This window comes from Microchirus variegatus (genome assembly GCF_963457635.1).
Source record: "Microchirus variegatus genome assembly, chromosome: 18".
Taxonomy (NCBI): Eukaryota; Metazoa; Chordata; class Actinopteri; order Pleuronectiformes; family Soleidae; genus Microchirus; species Microchirus variegatus.
This window is the reverse complement of record NC_139819.1, coordinates 10,215,999-10,239,648: the sequence shown is the minus strand read 5'-3', so window position 1 is coordinate 10,239,648 and position 23,650 is coordinate 10,215,999. Positions and strand designations below refer to the sequence as shown.

The following is a 23,650-nucleotide window of genomic DNA, read 5'->3' as shown; positions in this document are numbered from 1 at the left end:
CTGTTTTTTTTCTCACAACCTGGCTCTCATTTTCTTATTTTATGGACATCATAGCAACTTTGCTACAATGAAATTCTGATTGGGCAAGAAACACAAACAGACAAGTGCCTTCCTTCGCGCTATTTTAAATGTGCACTTTGTTTTGATGACTTTGTGAGGAATTCCCACCGACTATTCTTGTTATAGATTGTTCATCTATATGTTTGCTTTCATTCAAAAATATGTGGCTTGATGCAACACTATGCAAATAATGTCTCAAAGTTTATTTTGAGAGTAGGGCCGAGGCAGATTTGCCTTGAAATATGTGATTAGGCTTGATTGGACTTATTTTGCTTTACAAATGTCTGATTATTATTTTCTGTTTCCAGGTGGTTGTAATTGTGCTGTTCCTCTGCCTGCTGGGAGTCAGTTTGTACGGGACCACCCAAGTAAGAGACGGCCTGGAGTTGACCGACATCGTGCCCAGAGAGACCAGCGAGTATGACTTCATCGGTGCCCAGTTCAAGTTCTTCTCCTTCTACAACATGTACGTGGTGACACAGTGGGCCGACTACGCCCACATCCAACTCCTGCTGCACCAGCTTCACCAGAGGTTCCACACTGTTCGCTATGTGCTGAAGGAGGACGATGGGGAGCTGCCCTATATGTGGCTTCACTACTTCAGGGACTGGCTTCAGGGTAAGATTAACAATCATACTTTATATAATAGAGTTAAAATAGATTTGGTCCAACATCTTGTCAGGTATTGACAATAAAGTGAGTCAGATGTAGAAACACACTCCTGATTGGTTGTTATTGACATCGTTGACATTGTTAAATCACATAAAAGGACGTGAGAGGTGATTTTTGTTCACGATACCTCATTTGATATCACCATCCAGAGTAGCTAAGGCATGGAAATAATTTAGTTTCTCGTGAGCCAGTTTTGAGGTCATAATTTTCTGCTGTGTTTTGACATGAATCTACAAGAAACAAGATGTTGGGCTGGAGTTCAGAAGTAGGTGGGATTGCAAAATGGACATTGACAGTAGCTGATTAAAATCACTTGTGTCTTCCATAAGTGGGCTTGATGGAGGAGGATTAAGTGGGAGACCATGTTTTTTTTTTACTTTGGCAATATAGATTGTGTGAGAACCTGTGGTCGTGGAAATAGTTGGAGATAATGTTGGCATCACAGGTTGGCACTGTGTTTATTTATATTTAAAGATTTAAAATGTATATGGAACTTAATAATAATTCTGTATCACAGCAGAATTCCACCTAGGGATGGGCTCGTGGTTGTATACGTAACACTGGCAGAGCCTTGGAATCATGAAAACCGGCTGAAACAAGAACATTACCGTCCACATGTCAGCTCAGTTCAAGCCTGGGCTCATTTTTACTCACTGACGTGCTACTAATGACAGAACACATTGTGTGTCTGTGTGCGAGTGAGCCGCCTGGGAACCACACAGAGAGTGTGTGTGGGTGAGAGACTGGGAGAGAGAAAGAACTGTGTCTGATATTGCTCTCTGCAATGGTGGGACAAATTGGAGCCAGACAGGCCAAGCAAGAGACCCAAAACAACATCTCCCACAGACGGACCACAGCATGGGCCTTGGGGGAGAGCTGAGAGGAGGGGAGCGTTACACATATGGATTAGAGAGTTATATAGAAAAAAAGACATGTGTTACTCATATATTCCCTAATGATTGCTCTGAATCAAAAGCAGCCTATTTTAGGCTTTTGAAGTCTTGTTTGGTGGTTTAGAGTGAACGGGTTATCATATTCATCCATCAGGCTTATTATAGGGTTAGATTGTTGTGTTATATTCTCTTGTACTGCATTGGCCTGTGCTGGGTTATTACGTGTTGTGTGTCTTCTTGTCAACTGTGCATTTTGAGCGTGTCACGGGGTTGGGGGGGAGAAATGAAGAAAGCAAGGGCATTTAACCTCTTTAAACATCCATATCTAACCAATCTGTCTTGTTGTGGTTTCCTTCAGGGCTTCAGCAGGCATTTGACAAGGACTGGGAGGCCGGTCGCATCACGTTAAACAGTTACAGGAATGGTTCTGATGATGGCGTCCTGGCATACAAGCTTTTGGTGCAGACAGGACGCAGAGAAAAGCCCATCAACTTCAACTTGGTACGTTCAGAATTTAAGTCCATATCTGTTATTTCGAGTCTATAAGTGTGATAGACGAACATCAAACTATAGATGGTAATAGTGGAAATGCCTTGTGGTTTGGACCATAAAAGGCAAATAATAATTCATATTTAAATTGTGTCCATTGAGTAAAAGTAGGAACTCCTTTAACTCAGACATCTGGATTTGCACCCAGAATTCACATCACAAGAATCGTGGGAGTTCAGTGGCATTGGTACGCACCTACTACCACATTTCTGTTATTGTGACATCCCGAGTACAGTATGTCTGTATTTGTTTTATATGATTTGTTCTGGAAAAGCCACATCCAGCTTAAAAACTCTTTGTATTCGTCTTTTAAGTCCCTCTCTCTCTCGCTGTCGGTCTGTCTGTCTTCATCTTCTCTCTGTGATGACTTTACCAAGTTGAGGAATTTAAAGCTCTCACTGGGGCTGCAGTCTGCCTCTGAAAAACCTATTACTTCTTCATTTAAACCATTTATTCCGTGTGCGTCTGATGTGCATGTATGGGGAGGGGGGGAGGGGGGCGGCTGTGCTGAATCTCCTTAGCATTAAGCCTTTTATTCTGACACACTGTCAGTGATTCCAGCCACAGTTCACAGTAAGAAAGAACTTACTCCACAACAGAGAAATTCTTGCAGGCCCCAATGGGTTTATAAATAATTAGCCAGTGTTCTGCAGCGGCGTGCATGGGAACGAATATTTCAAACATCAAATGGACCGAAATCACAAAGCAGCGGATTTATAATAAAAATTTACAGCGCATTTGCATATTTGATACATGATGAATTGAGCTTGTTGTTGGCCTCACTGAATAAAGCGCAGAATGAATCGAACCTCTGGGAATACTGGTGTGTCAGAGAAATGTTAATTTGCTGCATATTAACATCAGTGACAGTTCTTTTCACACAGAGTCTATGTGTTGAAAGGAGAACGTTTAAAAGAAGTGGGAAGTTAATAGAAATTATTCACTTCATGAAAAGTACTTAAAAAGTACAAATGAGGTCTTTGACATAGGTTTCTTTAAGATTCCAAAGTTCCAGCTCTGTCTTCTGTGTGGCACAGGAAGGGTGTTTGACATCCGCCAATCACACAAATTCAGAAAGGATTTTAGTGGAAGATCACTATCCAGTCTTCACCTTCCATCGTGGGAGAAAGACGCCAAGGAGTTGATTATGACCAAGTGAGAAGGGAATGAGAAGAAATATGTCGGGAAAAATTCGGAAACTCAACAGGGCATTGCATGCTGCTTTTAGTTTGGTACACCCACCAAAAAACAACATGTATGCATGGCTGCATTCTTTGGCAGGAAACTGGGAAAACACAAGATAAGGAACTGCAGTATATAAAAAAAACAAAATTATTGCCCAGGATTCTTTGGTCAAACCACCAAACACAAAATGTCAATTTCAACACATTTTTTGTACGTATAGCATCTCTGTGTTGTCATAATGTGCTCCTCCGACTCCACTAGCCAACAGGAAGCAGGAAGAGCGTGCCACCTTGTGACATCACTTCCTGTGCATGTGAGGGGAACTGTGTACGCTGCGAGGCGTGGGAGCCACCAGCAGAGCTGCCTGTGCTTCCCATGACAGCTTGAAGACATACAGTTGTTGCGTATCCTGCTGTTAAATTCAATCCAGATCCTCTGGAATCCAGCATTCTCCAGCTCTCTCTCATTTGCACGCCCACACTCTGTCTCCCTCCGCCCCCCCCTCCCACCCCTCCACCCCACGTTTACCTCCCTACACGCTCCACTGCTGTGTCCTCTTTGAATGAGGGGAGCTGAAACACGTGGTTTCTTTGAGGAAGCTCTGTGTGTGTTATGTACGTGCTCTGCTTTTGTCTGTTGCGTGTGCACTTAGAGGCAGTAGCTGCTTTTTTTGAGCCTCAAAATGAGGACCAGATCCTTTTCCGACCTTGGCAAATTGCAGAGCTAGATGTTTTATTTTGATATGCCACTCCATGGATCCATGCAGAGGTGTTCTTGCTTTGATCTGTCACTGCTAACATTGCTCTCTGTGCTGGTGGTGACATTCCTTCCTTATGGCCTGGAACACAACTCATATGGAAGCTGATTGAATTGTGTTAGTTTGTGCACGTGTGTTCTTTTTTTGGATTCGTATCTCTGTGAGGACCGGTACAAATATTAGACATTTTTGCTGGCCATTGCTTTTTGACACACAGGGTTTTTTAAACGGTTGATGCTTTGTTTTAGGCCAGTGGTCCTCAAATGTTTAATATTGTTTTAGTGGCTCTGTGTGTCTGTATGTTTGTGCTTCCACACATACACTTGCCAACATGACCAACAGAGGCTGCCAGAGGCTTGTTGCGTGAAAGGGGTGAAGGGGTGTATTGGTATACAGCGGCAGCACAGGAGTGGGTGGGGGTAGAAAGTCTTGTCTAACTGCTGAACGACCAGGTTTTTTAGAGGAGTAGAATTCACTTCTGGATTTTTTTGTGGGCGAGTGTCTCGCTTTACTACCACAATGTTTAGAGACTGAAGTGAAAGATTTAAAAGTGTAAGCACTGACATTGTCAGTGCGCTCCATGGTGATGCATGTTTATTGTTTATGGCATGTTTGCCACACCAAACACGACTCCCTCGAAAAATACAGTGGAAAAGACATTTTTACTCTACTCTAGAGTAAAGCACTGGGAAAGGAGTTGATTCCCTTTGTTTAAAAAAAAAACCTGCATTTACCCACATATGTTGGTTTAAAAGAGGTGTGTGTGTGTCTGTGGTTTGTAAATAAGGCAATAAAAAGATACAGGTTAGGAAAGTGAAAGTAGGTGGTTATAGAGGAAAAAAATGGGGGAGTTGGAAACTTTGAAAGCACTAAGGCAGGCCACACTAATGCTATCAAGGACTCTTTTCTTCTCTAGTTTCTGGTTGGTCTGTGGCGCCTGGCATTCTGGGTACCCGTAGGGGTCAGGAGAAGCAAGTGTGAGCAACATTTGTACAGATGTTGTGTTATTTTTATAGCTCTACTCCATTTGCTGGGTGGCATTTCCTTCAGTGTTAACAACCAGGTTAACTGCACACAGACGTGCTCAGGGACTCCAGCCAATTTTTTTATTGTTACACTAACTCAAGCAATTTTTCTCTCCCTATCACCCCCTCCCCCCCCATCAAAAAAAACCCTTCTCCTTCCTTCATCTACCTAACCCCCTGAGTCCAGCTTCACCCCCAAAAACTCTCCCTGCCTCCACGAAGAAGGGATTTATAGTTCCTCGAAAGGAGAGTGACAGAGTAGTGTGCTGTAATGGTTTTACCTCTCAGGAGGTAGTGATGCTAAGCTAGATTACCCTGCTTCCACATGGGAGCATAAAGTATGAGGACAGCATTCATATTTACTGACCACAGTCAAACAAATCTTTGAACATTTTCATTATTCTAAACGTTAAAAATCCTTGATTTAATTTGAAAACTATTTTGTCGTCTTTCATAAACTGTTTAAAACCACTGAAGTCTACAATCATAGTTCGATCCGATCTCAAGTAGACATGCATTCTCATACTAGGTTCGAAACTAATGCACTTGCTGTGACAGGATCACCCAAGACGTTAGTACATTCCTAACTTGGTAGTACATTCATCAGCAGCGGCTGCTTCTTAAAAAGAAAAGTGCTGCAAGGCTTCTATCGTAAATTTATGCAGAGTGGTCAAGACATTGGCCCTGAAGTTAGCCAGCCAATATCCACTGTATGTAAAGAGAGAAGCTGATTCAACATTTTCCATGTTTTAATGTGGCATGATAATTCTGGGAAGTGGTGATGAGGAGGAGTACGGGAAAACTGCTCAGAAAGACGACCAGTGTTTGACTTGTTGATTTTTCTTTGGTTGGAAAGGCAGAGCGGCTAATATTTGACTCTGCTCGGGTCTTTGCATGTGTATAAATAAGCACGTCTGTGGTCGCCTCACCTGTACAGTGTTTTGCTTCAACATGTCTTATTTTTACAATACCTTTTCGTGTCCAATGTATATTTTATGGTTGCATTATGATTTCCTATGAAGGCTCCACCTCATTTTTGGACTTAAACTGGCACCTTTTTCCATTCACTAGTTATTCCCTTTTCATATTCAGGGTTTAAAAAAGTAAATCCATCTGTTTTTATTTGTTTTATCACACTATTACATCCTTACACTAAGCTATTACATTGGGAATATGGATTTTACATGATATTACCACATGTACTTTAATAATTGTAATGATCATTCAATTCATCTCTTCTATCCTATTTTAGTTGACTCGTCAGAGGCTTGTTGATGCAGATGGAATCATCAACCCTGGGGCTTTTTACATCTACCTGACTGCCTGGGTCAGCAATGATCCCGTGGCGTACGCTGCCTCACAGGCCAACATTAGGCCACACCCTCCCGAGTGGCTCCACGACCGTACCGACTCCATGCCTGAGACACGCCTCAGCAGTAAGTAACAAAATATGGCTAAAAGAGAGAGAGTGTAATGGAGTTTTTCCCCTCGCGCAGGTTTAGGAAATTTCAATAATAAAGTTGTTTGCTCCAACAAATGAAGCGTTACAGAAAGTATTTAGGCCTGCTACCTGGTACATCTGAACACATTACATTAAACCTCCGTGGGACTTTCTGGCTTTCTGCTCTGTGATTTTCCATAAGATGTCTGCTACATATGAGCAGTGTTTACTTCTTGTAGATGAGTTATTGCTCCTTTTCTGCCTATTAGCTTTAAGAGGGGTAGTAGACTTTACTGTAGTGTGTGTGTGTGTGGTGTGCGTGTATGTGTGTGAGCTCAGGTTGCACAACTGAGTACCAAGACATGGCTCACTGTGGTTCCTTTAATGGTGCCTGTGGTGAATGCTATAATCCTGGCTACTATGGGGCCCGAGCATCTCGCACACAAACACACACAAATCTTATTAAAACCCAGTGAACCCAAGCGCTACACACCCTGTTCTCATTTTCCTTACCACACACACAGACAGTAAATTCACATAAAAAGGTGCATTCATGTTGATGTTTGATTCCAGCCTGTGATTTGGTACAAGTCAGGAAGTGCTCCATGGGGGATGGAAAGTGATTGGATAACAAGGAGAGACTGGGTTTGGGTGGGAGGCACAATTGGATAACAAGCAGGAAGTCCTTTACCAGGGGGTGGTGGATATGATTGGATAAGCAGCGTGAAGTGCTTGGCTGTATGGGAGCTCCCTGAAGCAGATTGGTGTTGGCCGAAAGCCAACTTCTGCTCAAAAATGTATAGTTGGATGTTGTAACGGGCCAAACCATGTTAGCAAGTGTGCATTTCTGGCCATGTTGGAGCTGTGGAATATGCACACTCACACCAACACCAGTAACATTTATGCAGCAATGTGCTATTAATACCACTGCAAACAAAAAATCTGAATGCACACACTGTTTTGTTAGCTCCAAAGGTGACTTCACAGCGGAATGACAGGCAGGTATGCGTGTTTATGCACATATGTTATGCTTCATGTGGCGGTGGTACGTTCAGGGCGTGGAAATGGTGGTGATTCTGACATTGTAATTATGGTGAATCAACGTTAGCACTGACACGCTGCTGTGTCTAGGACTGATAGGCCCTCATTAGCCAAACCGGGCCACAGACTGGCTGGGTTTTGAGTCAATGGAGCTCTGTTTCTCTGTGCTCTGCCCACCCCCTGCCACACACATTTGCCCACATATGTAGCAACTCTTGGAACAAAGTTGGATTAGGGAGGAGAGCCTTCATGTTGGTGGTTTGGCCCTGAAGAGAGTAAATTATTTCTGCAGATACTCTTAATAATCAGGCCATAATGCTTTTTAATCAGAGTAGACAAATATCATCTGCAGATGTCATTGTTGCCGTTGATAGTTTACCCAGTTTCTTCATTAGTGCCTTTAGTTATTTAATCCGTATTTAACCAGGAAGTCCATTGAGATAGAAATAACTATGGCAAGGGAGAAAAACAGCTCAGTTAAAATAATATGCATCATATACATAAGACAAAAACAACAGTTTTTGAACATGAAAAATGCCACTCAGCTGCTGCATGAAGGAAAAATTATGTGTTGATTTAAGTTTTAAGTTTAACTTCTCATTATCCCTTTCTTCCAGTCCCGGCTGCCGAGCCTATCGAATACGCACAGTTCCCCTTCTACCTCAACGGGCTCCGCGAGACACCACAATTTGTGGAGGCCATCGAAAGCGTGAGGGCGATTTGCAGCAACTACAGCCGCCAAGGCCTGCCCTCCTACCCCAATGGTTACCCTTTCCTGTTCTGGGAACAGTATGTTAGTCTGCGCCACTGGCTCCTGCTGTCCATCAGCCTGGTGCTCGCCTGTACCTTCCTGGTGTGTGCCCTCTTCTTGCTCAACCCATGGACTGCCGGTATCATCGTAAGTGTTTGATAAAGCTAATTCTTGCAGTACTATACAGAAGGCCATCCGTTGTTTTAGAAATTCTATAATAACCATACAGTATTCACCATTAACTAGGTGCTTACTAACATGCATAGAAGTAGCATACTAGCCCTTTATTAGTAAATATTAAGCACATATTAGCACCGTATGTCGGAAAAATCTTAATTCATGTCGTAATAAAGGTAGAATAAGGTGTTAATACGTGCTTAATGATTACTAATAAAGGGCTAGTATGCTACTTATATATGTTAATAAGCACCTGGTTAATGGTGAATATGTGTTCCCTAATCTAAAGTGTTACCAGAAACATATATAAGTTGTGAGATAAAACATTTTTCGACGCCACAGTGTATTGAGCATCTATCAATACACTGAAGTCTTAACTATCAAAAAAGTTAAGCTTTGTGCACAGTAGTGTACGTTAGATACGTATAACAGCTTGCTGGTTGGATAGGTTAATAGAGTGTGTCGCAAACTCCTTAAAAGGACACAAAACACCCCAATATTCTGTTCTTAAATCTTTTTTTCCTGCTCTCCTCCTCCTTTCCTCTATGATTTTTCATGTGTGGTCCAGAAGGCATCTTGGGGAGAGTCAGAAAGGATACAGGGCCACTGTGTTATTGTAGCCCCAGTCACCAGTGTTTATCTTGTGCTGTTTTGTTAGGGACCAGTCTGTTTAGTCTAGGCCATCACTCCCAGACACCAAAGCTGAAATTAATGGGGAAGGGACATAAAGTTGCTTGGGCAACTTGCTCCCCACTCTAAACCTATAAAAAGTTTGGATTTTATTTTCATCCACACTCCTCTTACCCCCTTCCTGTCACAAGTTTTCCAAGGATACACGTAAACACAGATTTTTACACACACACTTTTGGCAGATACACAGATGTGTATATACTTGCACACTTGCAGTATGAACATGTAAACACGCAGGTACATAATTCACACAGAGACACAAACACATAGTGCTCTGGTTTTTCTCTCCAGTGGGTTGTATTTTTACGACAGGCAGTGGCCAGGCCACCTGAGCCCTTAAACGGAGGAGGAGGGAATCCTGCGTTCATCCTTCCGGCTTTACTAGCGAGATCAAAGGACAAGTTATGGAGAGGCGTCAAGTTTAACCATTTGGTCTGTCCAGGACCAGACCACCGCCAGCCCCACAATGTCAAAACCTCAACCTTAAGCCCTCTCAAACCCTCTTAGCTGTTTGACCTGAAATCCATCTTACTCCCAGACAGAGTCCTTTTTTAAACTTGGAATCTTTCAATTCATCCTTAATCATTTCAGTCAATTATTTTGGGTTCACACTTGATGACATCAGATTGGGTCAGGATTAGCCCTACACTAACCCAACTCAAACAAAGAAATACGGGTCCAAATAATATGTAGAAGTTCATAGTCTACTAAGAGCTAAAAAGATTAAAATAGTCAAGTCAAGACTAAATATTTTAGTATACAGTCAACTTGTGTTCAAATCACCAAAGGTCTAAGAAGAGCTACACACTCAAACGGTACACACTTAAGCCCAATTTATACTCCTGCGTAAAGTGCTCTGCGTAGCTACGCAGAGTCCTCTGCGTCGACGCAGAACCTGTCGAAGAGCCTCTGCGTAGTCTCCGTCTGCACGAAATATTTTTTAAGTGTCCGTCACTCCGTCAAGGGACTACGGAGACGGCAATAGCTGCGATTGGTCCTCAGGACAGGCTGAGCTAAGCTGCTCTGTGCCGGCTCTCGGTGCGCTCCGGGCGTCCTGACAGAGGCGGAGCTGATCCCCGCCGATAACGCCGCTGCCGAACTATAAATACGTCATATCTTAACACACACAGCACATGTTTAGACTCTAAATGGCCAATTTCTCGCCTCAAATTATCTTAAAACTGCGTTCCGTGACACAGAAAAGTGAGAAACGGCCACTTTTTCAACAACAACAGTCTTTCTTTCTCGGACGCCATTGCTCACTGTAGCCAGAAGCACAACAACCTTGCGCAGCGACCCCTACTGATCGGGCGGGAAATTGCAGCGAGTGTCCGTCACCACGACGCAGAAGTATAAATGCTCGAGGCGTCTCCGTGGTGACGCAGACGGATAACGCATACGCAGTCGGAGAAGTATAATGTGGCCTTTATACCCCGTATGGGGATACTCAGCTTCCTCACTCCCTCCCCTCTCTCCACTCCTGCCCACCTCAACCCTCTTCAAAGGATCTGGGCCCTGTGTAACCTGACACCTGTCAGCTGATAATGGCATTTACTCCGAGCTCCTGTCCCACTCTACTGAAACCTTCATACAAGCACACACACAGAAACACATGAGCGCACACAAACACATGCGCACACATGTGGTTACTACTTAACACATCTGTAGGGCAGAGACTCTCCCACATATCATCTTTTTTGTATTATCTGTCTTATACATTCAAAGTCCGGGGTTACCATAGCGGATCACCCATATACAGCGCTGCCATCTGGAAAATGTGCATCGCGTTAGAGGATTTGCATTTTCTTATCTGTTCTGATAGAAGTCGGCTTCTGCAGCCTCACAGCAGGAATCTGCTCTTCTTTTGTACTTTATTTCCTCCTCCAATCCAACTTTATTTGTAAATCAATTTAAAAGCAACCACAGTGCTGTACAGAAGAATAAAATGGTGCCTGTTTCTGCTCACACTACCACCTTTGGTAGCAGTAAGCAGTAAGCACGAGTGAACAGTAGGAGAATTTGCTTTACAGACACTCAATAAAGACAGTCATTGTCTTTGTAATAATGAAAAAAATCACCTTCTCCTTTCAGGTGTTGGTGCTGTCTCTCATGACTGTGGAGCTGTTTGGCTTCATGGGGCTGATGGGAATCAAGCTGAGCGCCGTCCCCGTGGTGATTCTCATCGCCTCTGTCGGCATCGGAGTGGAGTTCACAGTCCACGTGGCCCTGGTAGGCATACACAACAATCTAATCTTAAATATTTAAATATGTTTACAAATGTTAAATGCTATTATAGTCCCCCATAATATAAGTGATGATGAAAAAGTGAACTCCTTGATAAAAAGACATGAATGTGTTGTTTTGTAGGCGTTCCTGACTGCCATAGGGGATCGACACAAGCGGGCAGTGCTGGCACTGGAGTACATGTTTGCTCCAGTGCTCGACGGAGCCTTTTCCACTCTGTTAGGTGTCCTGATGCTCGCAGGCTCTGAATTCGACTTTATTGTCAGGTGAGTCAAAGGATTGTGCTCACAAATGTTATTGTGTGGCATCAGTGTTTATGTCTCACTAGAGACGCAAATTATGCATGAAGATCACAGTCTTCCCCTTTTCCTTGTCTTCCACCCATATCACCATTCCATACTCAGTCTTTGTAAACCCCGCCCCCTTTTCAGCCAGCTATCACTGGCATACCTTTCCACTTTTCGGGGCTCGATCCCCCAAAAAAACTAAAAAAAAACTTATCTTTCTTTTCTTTCATCCACCTCTTCCCTTGCCTTAATGTCCCTCATGCATGACATTTTAGGGGAAACTGCGGGAAAAGATGGAAGAGTTGAAGGTCAGGAGGTAAGAGGCGGAGGGAGTGAAAGAGAGAACAGGAAAGTCCTCTGGCTTTTGTAATCTCCTCCAGCTAGTTTTACTGCCTTTACTTAGACATTTATAAGCATGGGAAGGAGTAACTGGGTGGGGGGCAGTAGTGGAAAGACAGGAGAAGTGGAAATTAAAGCCGACACACCGTGGGGGCTCTGCGTCGGTGGCTCCTTTTGTGTGTGTGTGTGCGAGTGCGTGCTCTTGTAAGTATCAGATGGAAAGGTAACCACCAGCTGCCATACAGGGGAGAAAAAATGAACGATTCTGTATGTTCTCGTGCCTGAAGACGTATGAGAAGTTTCCACTGAGCTCAGTGAATGATGTTAAGCCTCTTATGGTCTATTACGTGGCTACATGTAGATGTTTGACCTGTTCCTTTAAGAAAAGGGAGAACTGATATCACACACACTTGTGTCACGTGCACAACAACCACACGATCGCACATATCCCCCCTCATCTACAAACCACACACATACACACCCCAACCTGCTCCCTGACCTTGTAATCATGGGGGTCAACGATGGTGTGCTTGCCAGTTGGAGCACACACATACACACACACTTAAGTGAGACTCATGCAAACAGACACACATACACACACAAACACAGGGAGGCCTATAGACCTTCTCTCTTCACCTCCAGTGGTGGAGCTCTGGTTTCTGGCTCAGTCCCGGGCCTCCATTTAAAGGTTTTGCTGTTGTCTGAGCAAACAAAGCAGCGCCCCAAGACTGTGCAATAACAACAGGCCCAGCTCGTATTTTTCTGCTTGCGCCGAAAGAAATGTTTCCCTGACTTTCCCCATCAGTGCTGTGAATGTTTTCACTCTAAACAGCCGAGCAGGGCACTCGGCCTGGTATGTGGGCTGCACGCGTGCATGTGCAGCTACACATATGAATGTGGCATTTACCCATCCTGACTTCTATGGTTAGGGGAACCACAGGGAAGATGTTTTGCTTTGTAATTACCATGTGCACTGATAAAATGTGCGTTGGTCTTTACGGAATTATTTAAGTGGAACACTGAGATTCTATTTGTCTTGCACAAAGTTTAAAGGAATACTTACTACCGATTACCATTGAGCTTTGTATTATTGGAGTAGGGGTAGTATTATAGAAAAATTGTGCTTCCTAACCTCGAGAAATATCTTCCGAGGCTTGAAACTGCTAACCTAATTCTGCACTTTTTAGACCCACACATAGGGGGGTGGGACCTCATTCCCAGAATGTGTCAAAAAATGAATATATTTATCAACTCAGGGGAAACTGAGATTGGGAAGCACCATTTTTCAAAAATAGTACCACTATTCTAGTAATACAAAGCTTAATGCAAATTGGTAGTAAGCTAAAAGCCAAATGCAAAACATTTTTTGACACAATCATTAGCTCATATGAGTAGCCTGGTTCCCAAGTGAAATGTGTCACAAATAGATAAAATAATTATACTTTTAGATAAATTTTTATAATTGTATAAAATATTATAGAATAATCAAAGTGTGTTTATTACAGTCACTTGTCACCAGAGATGAGCATGTTGGAAAAACACCTGAACATAGTTTCCATTTTTGACCTGTTTTTGAACATTGAGAGACATTGAATGTCATTTTAAAGTTTTCTGCTGTTCAATTTCAAAGTTAACACACAGAATCTGGTGTTCGTGTACAACTACAGTGGGTTTTTTTTCGTGACAAAACCTTTTGTTTTTCATAATTTTAAATTGTTGACATGCAGTAAAGTGTAATTAACTGCCAGTTATTCTGGGGGAAATGGGCAAAAGCACTTGCAGCACAAAAAGCAAAAATTCTTAGGTGTTAATGGGTTAGACTTTTCCGAAATGTCAGTTTCTGAATGTGACCACTGAAAATGCACACAAAAACAGGCAGATGAAGACAGCCTTATTTTCCCTCAACAGTCGTCTGAAAAAAACAACTTACTAACAGCTTGGTCTTCTCATTGTTGGCTTCACAAGAGAAGTGAGGCCACCCATGCTGGCTAGACAAAGCCTGGTCCTCATCACCTGTGGTTGTACAATGGCTCTATTCCCCGTCTGATGTCCAGTTGGTCATTATTTACCTCACTCCTGTACAAACACACACACATATACACATGCACAGCAACGTCAACCAATTAAGGGGAAGGGGTTAATGGTTCATCAGAACGTCGCTGATAACCTCAGAGCTTCCATTAGAGAATGTAGTGAGCAGGAAAGCCTTTCTTAAAGGAGGAAGCTGGATTGGAGAAGGAGGGGTTGTTGGGGGGTGATAGAGTGGAGATTGGCGGATCTTACCTGATACGCTGGAGATTTAATTAGACTGAGGGGATTGTGGAGTGGCCGGGAATTTCACAGGGGCTTAGCTGTAAAGAAGGGAGAGGAAAAAAGTGAGTCAGAGAGAAGAGAGAAAAAGAAATAAAAGAGAGGGAGAGAGAGAGGCCAGGGAGGGGTGGCACTCTGAGGGTCCCCTCTCTCTTCTTCCTAGACTAAATTGCTTAAATTCTATACCCTTCGCTTCATTTGTTTGCCTCTCCCTCTCTCGTTTTTAGAGCTGGAGAGGAGAGAGAGAGAGGCCCCTGTCCTCTTGTGCAACCCCACCCTCACACCCCAACACCCCCTCACCCCCGCTTTTACCCTCATTTACCCCTTGCACCCCTCCTTTCACATTCCTCCCTGCTTTGTTTTCTCCCATGTTTGCTTATATACCACACACCCAAGAAAGAGTACCCTCGCTCCTAATAACCTCCCCTTCTTTTTTTTTTCTTTCCTCCTGAGCCTTTGAATTAACCAGCTCTGGCTAATTATGGTTACCCTTTCTTTTCTCTCTGCTGCGGCTTCTTTAAGACTAACCCTCTTTAAGCAGGACTGAGAAACATGAAAGGTATATTTTGTGTTTTGCTCGTCAAATCTGAAGTGCATGCTGCTCTGCTGTGGGGGGGTTTATATATATATATACATATGTGTGTGTGTCTTTGTTGAGTGATTATTTCAGGCATGCGTCTAAACATCTGTGGTTTTTAGTATTTCTCTTGTCTGGGTGCGTAATTTGTTTCACAACATGTCTGCCTGTGTTGTTCTTTTGCATGTAACTGACACGGTGAATTAATATCCATTATCCCTCACATTAATCTGATTTTTTGTGTGTTTTATTGCAGGTACTTCTTTGCTGTGTTGGCCATCCTCACAGTCTTGGGTGTCCTGAATGGATTGGTCCTCCTCCCAGTATTATTATCATACTTTGGGCCTTATCCAGAGGTAAGAAACCAAATTAAAGCTACAGCTACGTGACTTTTTGTTGTGGCGTTGTGAGCTTTGTTGTTGTTATCCGTGTGCCTCTGGTTGGTCTTTGTGAACGATCAGAGAGGGTGCATTTGACTGTATACACCTACAGTGCTGGGGAGGGTGGGAGCAAGAAGCTTTTATCCAGTCCAATGGCTGTAGAATTTATTTTTTGTTGGCTCTTTGTGTTTTCAGTCATGCTAATTAGTGCAATGTTGCTGTTGTAATTTATATTTAAAAGTTATGCACTACAACTGAATCTAAATTAGCTAAATTTGTATTCAATTTGTTGCTTTATTGTTGCCTCTGTCCCATCACCTCTCAGGTATCACCAGTTGATGGTCGTAGCCGGTTGCCCACCCCGTCCCCAGAGGCCCCACCACACGTGGTCCACTTCTCAGTCCGTCCTCACCACACCACCACCACCACCACCTCTGGTGCAGCTTCAGACTCGTCTGACTCGGAATACAGCTCGAACACAACGGCGTCGGGCGTCAGCCAGGAGCTGCAGAACTACAACCTGCCCTCGCGCAGAGGAGCGACTCGAGCGGAGGAGCAGCAGTACCACGTCCAGACCAGCAGAGGCAGAGTGGTCAGGCCACCAGAGGAGGGAAGGAGAGGCTCAGGGTATAGGCGATCAACCAGACAGCATGACCCTCCGAACTATACTTCGGTACGCAGTGTCTACCATTGTCTTCATTTACTCTTTTGTTTTTCATGCCACAGAATATAATATCCTCATTTTCTTTCTCCTCTCAGGGTTGTGACTCTGGGCCCCAGCTGGAAGCTGCTCAGCGCATCAGCGGCAGGAACCCCAAGAGTCAGCTGCACTGGCAGGTGCCACCCCCAGCCCACCCGCGCATGGACGCTTTTGAAACTGCTACTGAGGCTGGGGGCCATTATGGCGGCTCACACAGCCACAGAGAACACTCAGCGAACCACAGAGCGCGCTCTTCCCACAACCCGCCGCCTAATCAGCACCTCCCACACCACCACCCTAACCTCACTCCATATTGTCAACCCATCACCACGGTAACGGCATCGGCCTCGGTCACTGTTGCCGTTCACCCAGGTCCCTTATCCAACCAGAGTCCTCCCGCTTCCTCTTACCCAGGATACGCTGCAACGGACAGTTACTGCCCCTCAAGAGCAGAGATGCCGGGGGCTGCGTTCCAGGACCCACATGTGCCATCGGAGACCCAGACAGGGGCCAGAGGAGTTACGGTGGAGGTCATGGAGCTCCAAGATATGGAGTTTGAAGCAGCTGAGAGCAACCATTGCAGGCGGGCTAGCTGAGGTGAGTGTTGTCATTTAAGGTCATTTTAGAATGCTTTTCCTAGTACTGACTTTTAACCATTATTTAAATTATTTTCTCTCTTTTCAGTTGTGGGGAACGGAGGTACAACGGCCAAAGATGGACTCCTCTCTATTACTAAGCAGCTGACCTGACGTAGCGAGTAAAATTCGTCAGTGATACCGTCATGGTCTTGGTGCTCATTCTTACTGTAACCCAGTGGACTATTGTCTGAGATAATTCTATCTATATTTAAAAGATGTACACATATGTAAATATGAACAAAAAAAAAGTAGCTATAAATTTAGGAGCTGTACGACTCCTCATGATAACAGACTGGGGCGAACATTTTATATTGTGTGTGTGTGTGTGTAAATACGGATGTGAATGAGAGAAAGAGAGAGAGAGAGATTACTGATTACTGTTCATTCTTCTGTGGATCTGTGCCATTAGGAAGCTTCATCTAAACAAAAATATCTGGCAGCACTCACTGTTGCTGCTCATCATATTTGATTTAAAAAGAATATACATTTATTACTCTATGCAAATGTCTCTTTAAACAAAGGAAGTGATCTGTCTGTGTGTGTGTGTGTGTGCGTGCATGTGTGTGTGGCACTAAGATGTGGAAAAAGCCCCATTACTCTCTGGCTTATACATCAGACACATCCTCAGAACAGACTAAACACATTTAAAGTTGTTGGTTATCAAACAGGGCTACGGTATATAGAATATATAGTGTGTGCGTGTGTGCGCGTGTGTGTGTGTTTGTATCTGTGTTTATTATTGTATAAAGGTACGCATCTTAAACTATAATTCTTTTTTTCTTTATCACAAACCTGTGGTAGTTATGGAACAATTACTGTTTAACTTGACACGCTATGCGTGCTATTTAAGATGAGCAGATATGAAGAAATTTTAAAGGTTTTGTTGTTTTTTTACGTTTTTTTTTTTTAGTTGTGGCCTCTGCATTGGAACCTGTTTCTGCTCTCAGCTCTCCTATAACTGTTGGGCTGCTCTCTGGTTTGATTTTTTTTTTTACTGTAAAGGGTTATGTATTGTTTAACCCTAGCAGGCTCAAAACAGGTATAATAATGACATACAAGCATTAAAACCCACCTCAGAAACTCGCTGTGCCATTACAGGGACACGCTCACGCGCCGTGACCGAGCCCTGCGTCTGGAACAGGGTCAACACAGGGCGCTAACTCCCTAGCTAGCACCCTGACAAACGATGTCTAACGGATAAGCTAAAGCTCAAACTGTATACTGTATGACTCGGTTCAACATTGCACTTGGTTGCGTTGAACTCCATCCACAGGAATATCTCACCTCAAGTAGCTCTTCAACCCATAAGCTAGCCCCCAGCAGCCTGCTAAGGGCTAAGCCCTATATGGCCTGACAGTATGTTTCCATGAATGTGTGTGTAGAATATGTGTGTGTGTGCGCGAGTCCCATCTTCTCAGTCTGTCTCAGTTCTCCTTCAGTAAAGATTACTGGCCCTAATTTGGCCTCGGCCGTCCCCACTGACCTCAGCTCATAAAAACCTCATGACATAACGCCATGACACTAATTGGGACCCTCGACTCGCCCTCACCCACCACCTCCCACCCCCCCATCCATCTGCCAAATGGCACTGTTCAAAGCCTCGGGGGTGAGCGTTTAACCGCCACCACCTCCTGCAACTTTCAATGGCCAGTTTTTATATATGTTGTGTGTCTCTATGTCAGCGTGCAAACCTGTCGCCCCCCCCCCCCCACATCACACCTGGTCCCAGACTTAGACTCCCCTCCTCCCTCCAGTTTTAGCTTTTACACCCTCACTTCCTGTTGAACACATGTAGCCCCCCCCCCCCCAAACTCCAACCCCCAGATGTCTTTACCGTTTTCCTCATTCCGTGTCCACCATGTTACATCAGCTGCTTGCATGAAATAGGTTGTTCAATTTGGGGTTTTTTTTTTTTGTTTTTTTTTTGTTTGTTTGTTTTCTCCCAATGTCACATTGGCAGTAGTGGAGAGAATCATCGCTGGCAACTATTTTATTCATTTTGTTTTCGTTGTTGTTGTTTTCAACATTGAATTGCGATATTTATATTTTTGTAATATAATACATGTTTTTTTTTTTTGTTTGTTCTTTCATTATTGTTGTGATACAAGTGGATAACAAATGCAGGGATTTTTATGTCTATTGAGAAAAAAAAACAAACACTATTACAGTTTAATCTGTATAGAGTGATCTGTATAAAGTGCTTACTAATGTTAAATAGGAAAAAAAAGAGTATATAACATTTTACACTACAGGTCTCATCATAGCTCTTAGAGGATTTAAAAAGTAAAAAAAAAAAAAAAATCATTGGTTCTTCCAGACTTCAGTCGTGGTTGGTATGGATGTATGCTGTTTTCAGTTACAAAGATAAATGTATGCCATATAATTTATTTATATGAAAATTTATTTTTGTAGTGTACATAGTAGTTGTCAAGGTATTTGACAGAAGTATATTTTTAAAGAGTCTATATGTAATGATATACCATAACAGAAAAAACAACCTTAAGGTGCACACTTTCATTGCTAACTGTCCTGTGAGACAACATCAACACCTCCCCTTCAGTATTATGTTCCGATTCTTGGAGAGAGACAGCTGTTTCTATGGGTTTGTCAAAGGCTGGCCATGAAAGTAGGAAATTGTACTAGCTCTCGAAATATTAATGTTCAAACACTGATAGAATTCTAACAAATAAAAAATATTATAACTTATTTGTCTCTTTGTTCATAACGTTAATAAATGGAAACTGAAAAAAGAATGCTTTGGTTTGCCTGTGACTGTTTCTTGTTTGTTTAGTTTAGGTTATTTGGGGACCGTGTGCAATGTACATTGATCTCAGTAAAAGAAAAGATGCTTTATACAAGATTTTGCCACTACATAATGTCCGTCTGTCGTCCCACAGCAGGTTGCAGACACAATAACACACAATAGCACACTGAAAAAAGGAAGGTCAGTGTACAGATATAAAAACATAAATAAAATATGTACCCAGTACAGGACACAGGTATTTACAGATACTTAAAATCCACAGTTTTGTGGCGTTGCAGGATCTTGTGCAAGATCGTACAAATGAAACGAGACAATTTCAGATGTAAAACACAACAGAATACACGCGTTAAAATGCGGTTAATAAAAGAGTGTAAAAGAGAGATATAATAGATCAAAGTGTGAAGTATACAGGTCATACCTAAAAGATAAGTAAAACAGCATGTTTCTTTCACGACGGTCCATAAAATGCCTTCAAATGTGTTGGTAACACTTTATATTACATATTCACTGTTAACTAGACGCTTAATAACATGCATAAGTAGCATACTAGCCCTTTATTAGTAAATATTAAGCACTTATTAACGCCAATGTAGAGAAAGAATGTAGAATAAGGTGTTAATACGTGCTTAGTGATGACTAATAAAGGGCTAGTATGTAACCTATATATGTTAGTAAGCACCTAGTTAATGTTGAATATGTGTTCCCTAATCTAAAGTGTTACCAATCTAGCAGTTTTACTAAATTTCAGTTCATTCTGGGAGTTCATTCTGGGTACATTTAAGGAAAAAAAGTCGAGTGGTAGACCTGGTGCTGTAGTTACTGATGTGGTATGACAAGAGGAAGTTTACCTAACAAGGCCTTGATAGTTAAAAAAAAAGAAGAAAAAAAAGCATATGCATTTTCCTCCTCTGGTTAAGAGACAACCAGTCTACAGATTCATATAAAATCCAGTGGTGTGTGTGTGTGTGCATTTGTTATAGAGCGTCTCTATGCAAGGTCCAAACGTAGGTACAGGTAAACACAAGCTTCGCTCCCTCCATCGTGTCCTGTGGTGTAAAACTCTTGACATCTGGTGTGGAGCCCTGCAGTCCTGCACCAACAGCCCACCCAGCTCCACCCCCTGCAGCCCCACCTCCTCCTCCTCCTCCTCCTCCTCCTCCTCCCTGTTTCGTATGATTTTGATTGATGGCTTTATAGACTGCAGGAAAATTGGTTGTAGTTACAATACAGCTGATCTCTTTGGTGACCTTGAGCTCGCTGCACTGAAGCTGAAGGAAAATAGGTGGCAGCTATCAATGCGCACGATCGATTGTTGCAAGAGAAACGTGTGCAAAAAAAATGTGCAAATGCAGCACCTTGTGTGTTGCTGTACAACATAGTCCACTGCAAATCTGTCTGTGTATCAAGAAACCGAGAATCAAGAAATCTGTTTTTCTTACCCGAAAATAAAAGGATAATTTTATCCATGGCTAAAAAGTCAACCTGGGCCTCAGGCTGAGGAACTCTGTGACCCGGGATCGGTGGTTAGACACACACGCAGTATGGGCACATCGTTTTCTTTTAAAGCCAATAAAGACACACTGCTCTGCTGCATGCTGTCCAAACAGTGCAAATGACGGGGAAGCTGGGGTGGCAGAGTAGATTTTTTAGTTTGCTGCTCAATGAAAACACTGAGTGAATGGAAAAAGCAACAACAAGGAAGGTAATAATGGGGCATGTTAAAAGTTAAAAGCACAATTAAGCCTGTGGAATTTGACGAATGGGCACAACAATCTCAGTTTTTACATAGATATGCACATTGCAGATTACAACAATGCATGCTAATGATCCAGCAAAAGAAGAAAATCATTCATATTCCACCACTTGTTTAACCTGTGAGGAGCAGTATACAGGCCTCTACACTGTTTGGATGGTTTTCCATATAGTACCGCCTCAACGTGGGGGGAGTTGAAACACAAACTAGTGACTTGTAAAGCAGTTATTTCCGATGTCCAGAATCATTATAATCAATTAAATGAAAAGATTAAACCAGTACTTCCTCCATGACCGGAGTACAGACTCCATCTGACACAGTCACTGAATTTTGCTAACGGAAACCCAAAAATAACAGCGCCGTGCCGAGTCGTGTAGTACAACGTGGGGTGAAGTGTCTCGCCCAAGGATACATCGGCATGTAGACTAGCGGAGAGGGCAATTGAACCCACAACCTTCAAGTTGAAAGATGACTCACTCTACCACAGGGGGGGGGTAAGGGCGACGAAAAATGCTAAAGAATGAAATATCTGTGACCACCGTGTGGTCGTTTAGGTTAACTAAGCTCTAATGTTGTGAAAGTCTTCCTCCTCAGAAACCCCGCCCATCATCTGCTGGAGGACCCCGGGTCACCAAACCAGCACACACACCCTCCTCTGGCCCTCCCTTACCCTTTAACTCCCCTCACCTCTTTACAAATACACACACACACACACACACACACACACACACACACACACACACACACACACACACACACACACACACACACACACACACACACACACACTTGGACTTGCCTTCAAAGGTGGATTCTGCACATATTGTGGAGAGGGCTTCATTGAAGCTAACGAGCGCCGGGTTGTTAATGACCGAGCGTTTCCTGTACCTGTCCTCGACCGACAGAAAAGGGGTTGGAAGTGGAGAAAGACAGATGAGGGACAAAAGAGGAAGAGAGAGGAGGAGGCAATTAAGAAGTCTCCCCTCTCTGCTGCACTAATGGACGCTTCAGCTGTGGCTCTCTGCCCAAACCTTTCTGACAATAGAGCGGATATGTACTCCCTTCTTTTACTTATTAATTTCTTTCCCTGTTTCGCTCAACTCCTTATTCTTAACATATACTGTATGTGAGAGGACATATTCTTATGCTCAAGTCCTCCTTTTCCATCCATCTGTCTCCCCCCCACACACACACCACCCCTTTTCATTCTGAAAGGTTTGTCTATCGTCACCTGCCGGCAGAGCTAAACCCCTCTAAGTGTATACTCTGTTCTACATGAGTGATTGGGCTGCTGACATGACTGCATGGGACACACACACGGACACACACACATATCAGCACACACTTTGGCAGACCTGGGACCAGAGTTAAACATTCTTCATATATACTGTACATATAACCTGTACCCTAACCCTACACACAGACACATATATACATATATATACAGTATATGTGTGTGTGTGTGTGTGTGTGTATATATATATACATATATATACATATATACACATACACATATACACACATATATATATATAGGCAGTCTTGTATAAAGTACCTTAAAGTGTTACTTGAGTAAAAGTACAAGTATCTTTCCAGAAAATGACTTTGGAAGAAGTCGAAGTCACTTTTTTATAATATTACTTAAAGGGACACTATGTAGTATTTATGGGTTTATATAACCCCAAATCCACTTTTTTATACATATTATGTGCTCCTGCATTGTCTAGTCGCTGTATAATAGTTTTTGTTTCATTTTCGTAGTGTTTCAAAGTCATGTAAAATAACACAGTCGCGGACCGCGGTTGCATAGCCACTGTTAGCAGCGAGACGCCATGTTTCTACCGGAGCCTGTAAGGACAAACGCGAGAGAACAAAACAAGCGTCTCTTTACTTGTAGCGGAAGTCCCGCCTCTACTCTCTCCGCTTCGTCTGCTACGGCCGCGGTAGCTCGCCCTCTCCCTCACCTCACGAACCTCATCTGCTGACACGGAGAAAGACAACGAGGACGACATTTGACCAGCTGAGGATACCGTAGCGCTCAGGGAAGGGAGGGGGTGAGCAGAGGAGCAGTTCTTTGTTGTAAATTTCAGCCTCTCCTCTAGATAGCACTATAAACTACTTACTTCACCTTTAAGTAAAAGTCTTAAAGTATATGACATTTACTGTACTTAAGTAGAAAAAATAATTTTCTAATATAAAGTGGATTTTAATTCCTGGATCTGCTATTCTATGTGTGTCCTTGAGCAAGACACTTAACCCCATGTTGTGACGTCCGAAAGGCAAAATTCTTCTTCTTCTTCTGATTTTATTTGGTAGTAACGGGTCACAAAGATAGTTAGAGGAAATGTAGTGGAATAAAAGTACCAAAAGTTGATAGAATTACAGATAACGAAGGAAAGCACAGACACGTGAATTTT

At 43.0% G+C, this 23,650-nt stretch overlaps 2 protein-coding genes across 2 annotated transcripts in view; both read left to right on the top strand.

Annotated features, from left to right (window-relative positions):
- ptch1 (patched 1) overlaps positions 1 to 16,851 on the top strand; it is a gene marked incomplete at its 5' end in the record, with an annotated part of 43,777 nt that extends 26,926 nt beyond the window's left edge. Inside the window, 10 exons of the mRNA XM_083905169.1 lie at positions 369 to 678; positions 1,984 to 2,126; positions 6,394 to 6,577; positions 8,241 to 8,521; positions 11,333 to 11,470; positions 11,609 to 11,751; positions 15,255 to 15,354; positions 15,704 to 16,051; positions 16,138 to 16,675; positions 16,763 to 16,851. Of these exons, the coding sequence (XP_083761295.1) occupies positions 369 to 678; positions 1,984 to 2,126; positions 6,394 to 6,577; positions 8,241 to 8,521; positions 11,333 to 11,470; positions 11,609 to 11,751; positions 15,255 to 15,354; positions 15,704 to 16,051; positions 16,138 to 16,674 (2,184 nt within the window). The 3' untranslated portion in view covers position 16,675; positions 16,763 to 16,851. The remainder of the gene's footprint in view (positions 1 to 368; positions 679 to 1,983; positions 2,127 to 6,393; positions 6,578 to 8,240; positions 8,522 to 11,332; positions 11,471 to 11,608; positions 11,752 to 15,254; positions 15,355 to 15,703; positions 16,052 to 16,137; positions 16,676 to 16,762) is intronic.
- Positions 16,852 to 20,469: 3,618 nt separating this feature from the next.
- Positions 20,470 to 23,650, top strand: part of fancc (FA complementation group C) — a gene marked incomplete at both ends in the record, with an annotated part of 42,106 nt that continues 38,925 nt past the window's right edge. Inside the window, 1 exon segment of the mRNA XM_083905168.1 lies at positions 20,470 to 20,650. Within this exon segment, the coding sequence (XP_083761294.1) occupies positions 20,470 to 20,650 (181 nt within the window).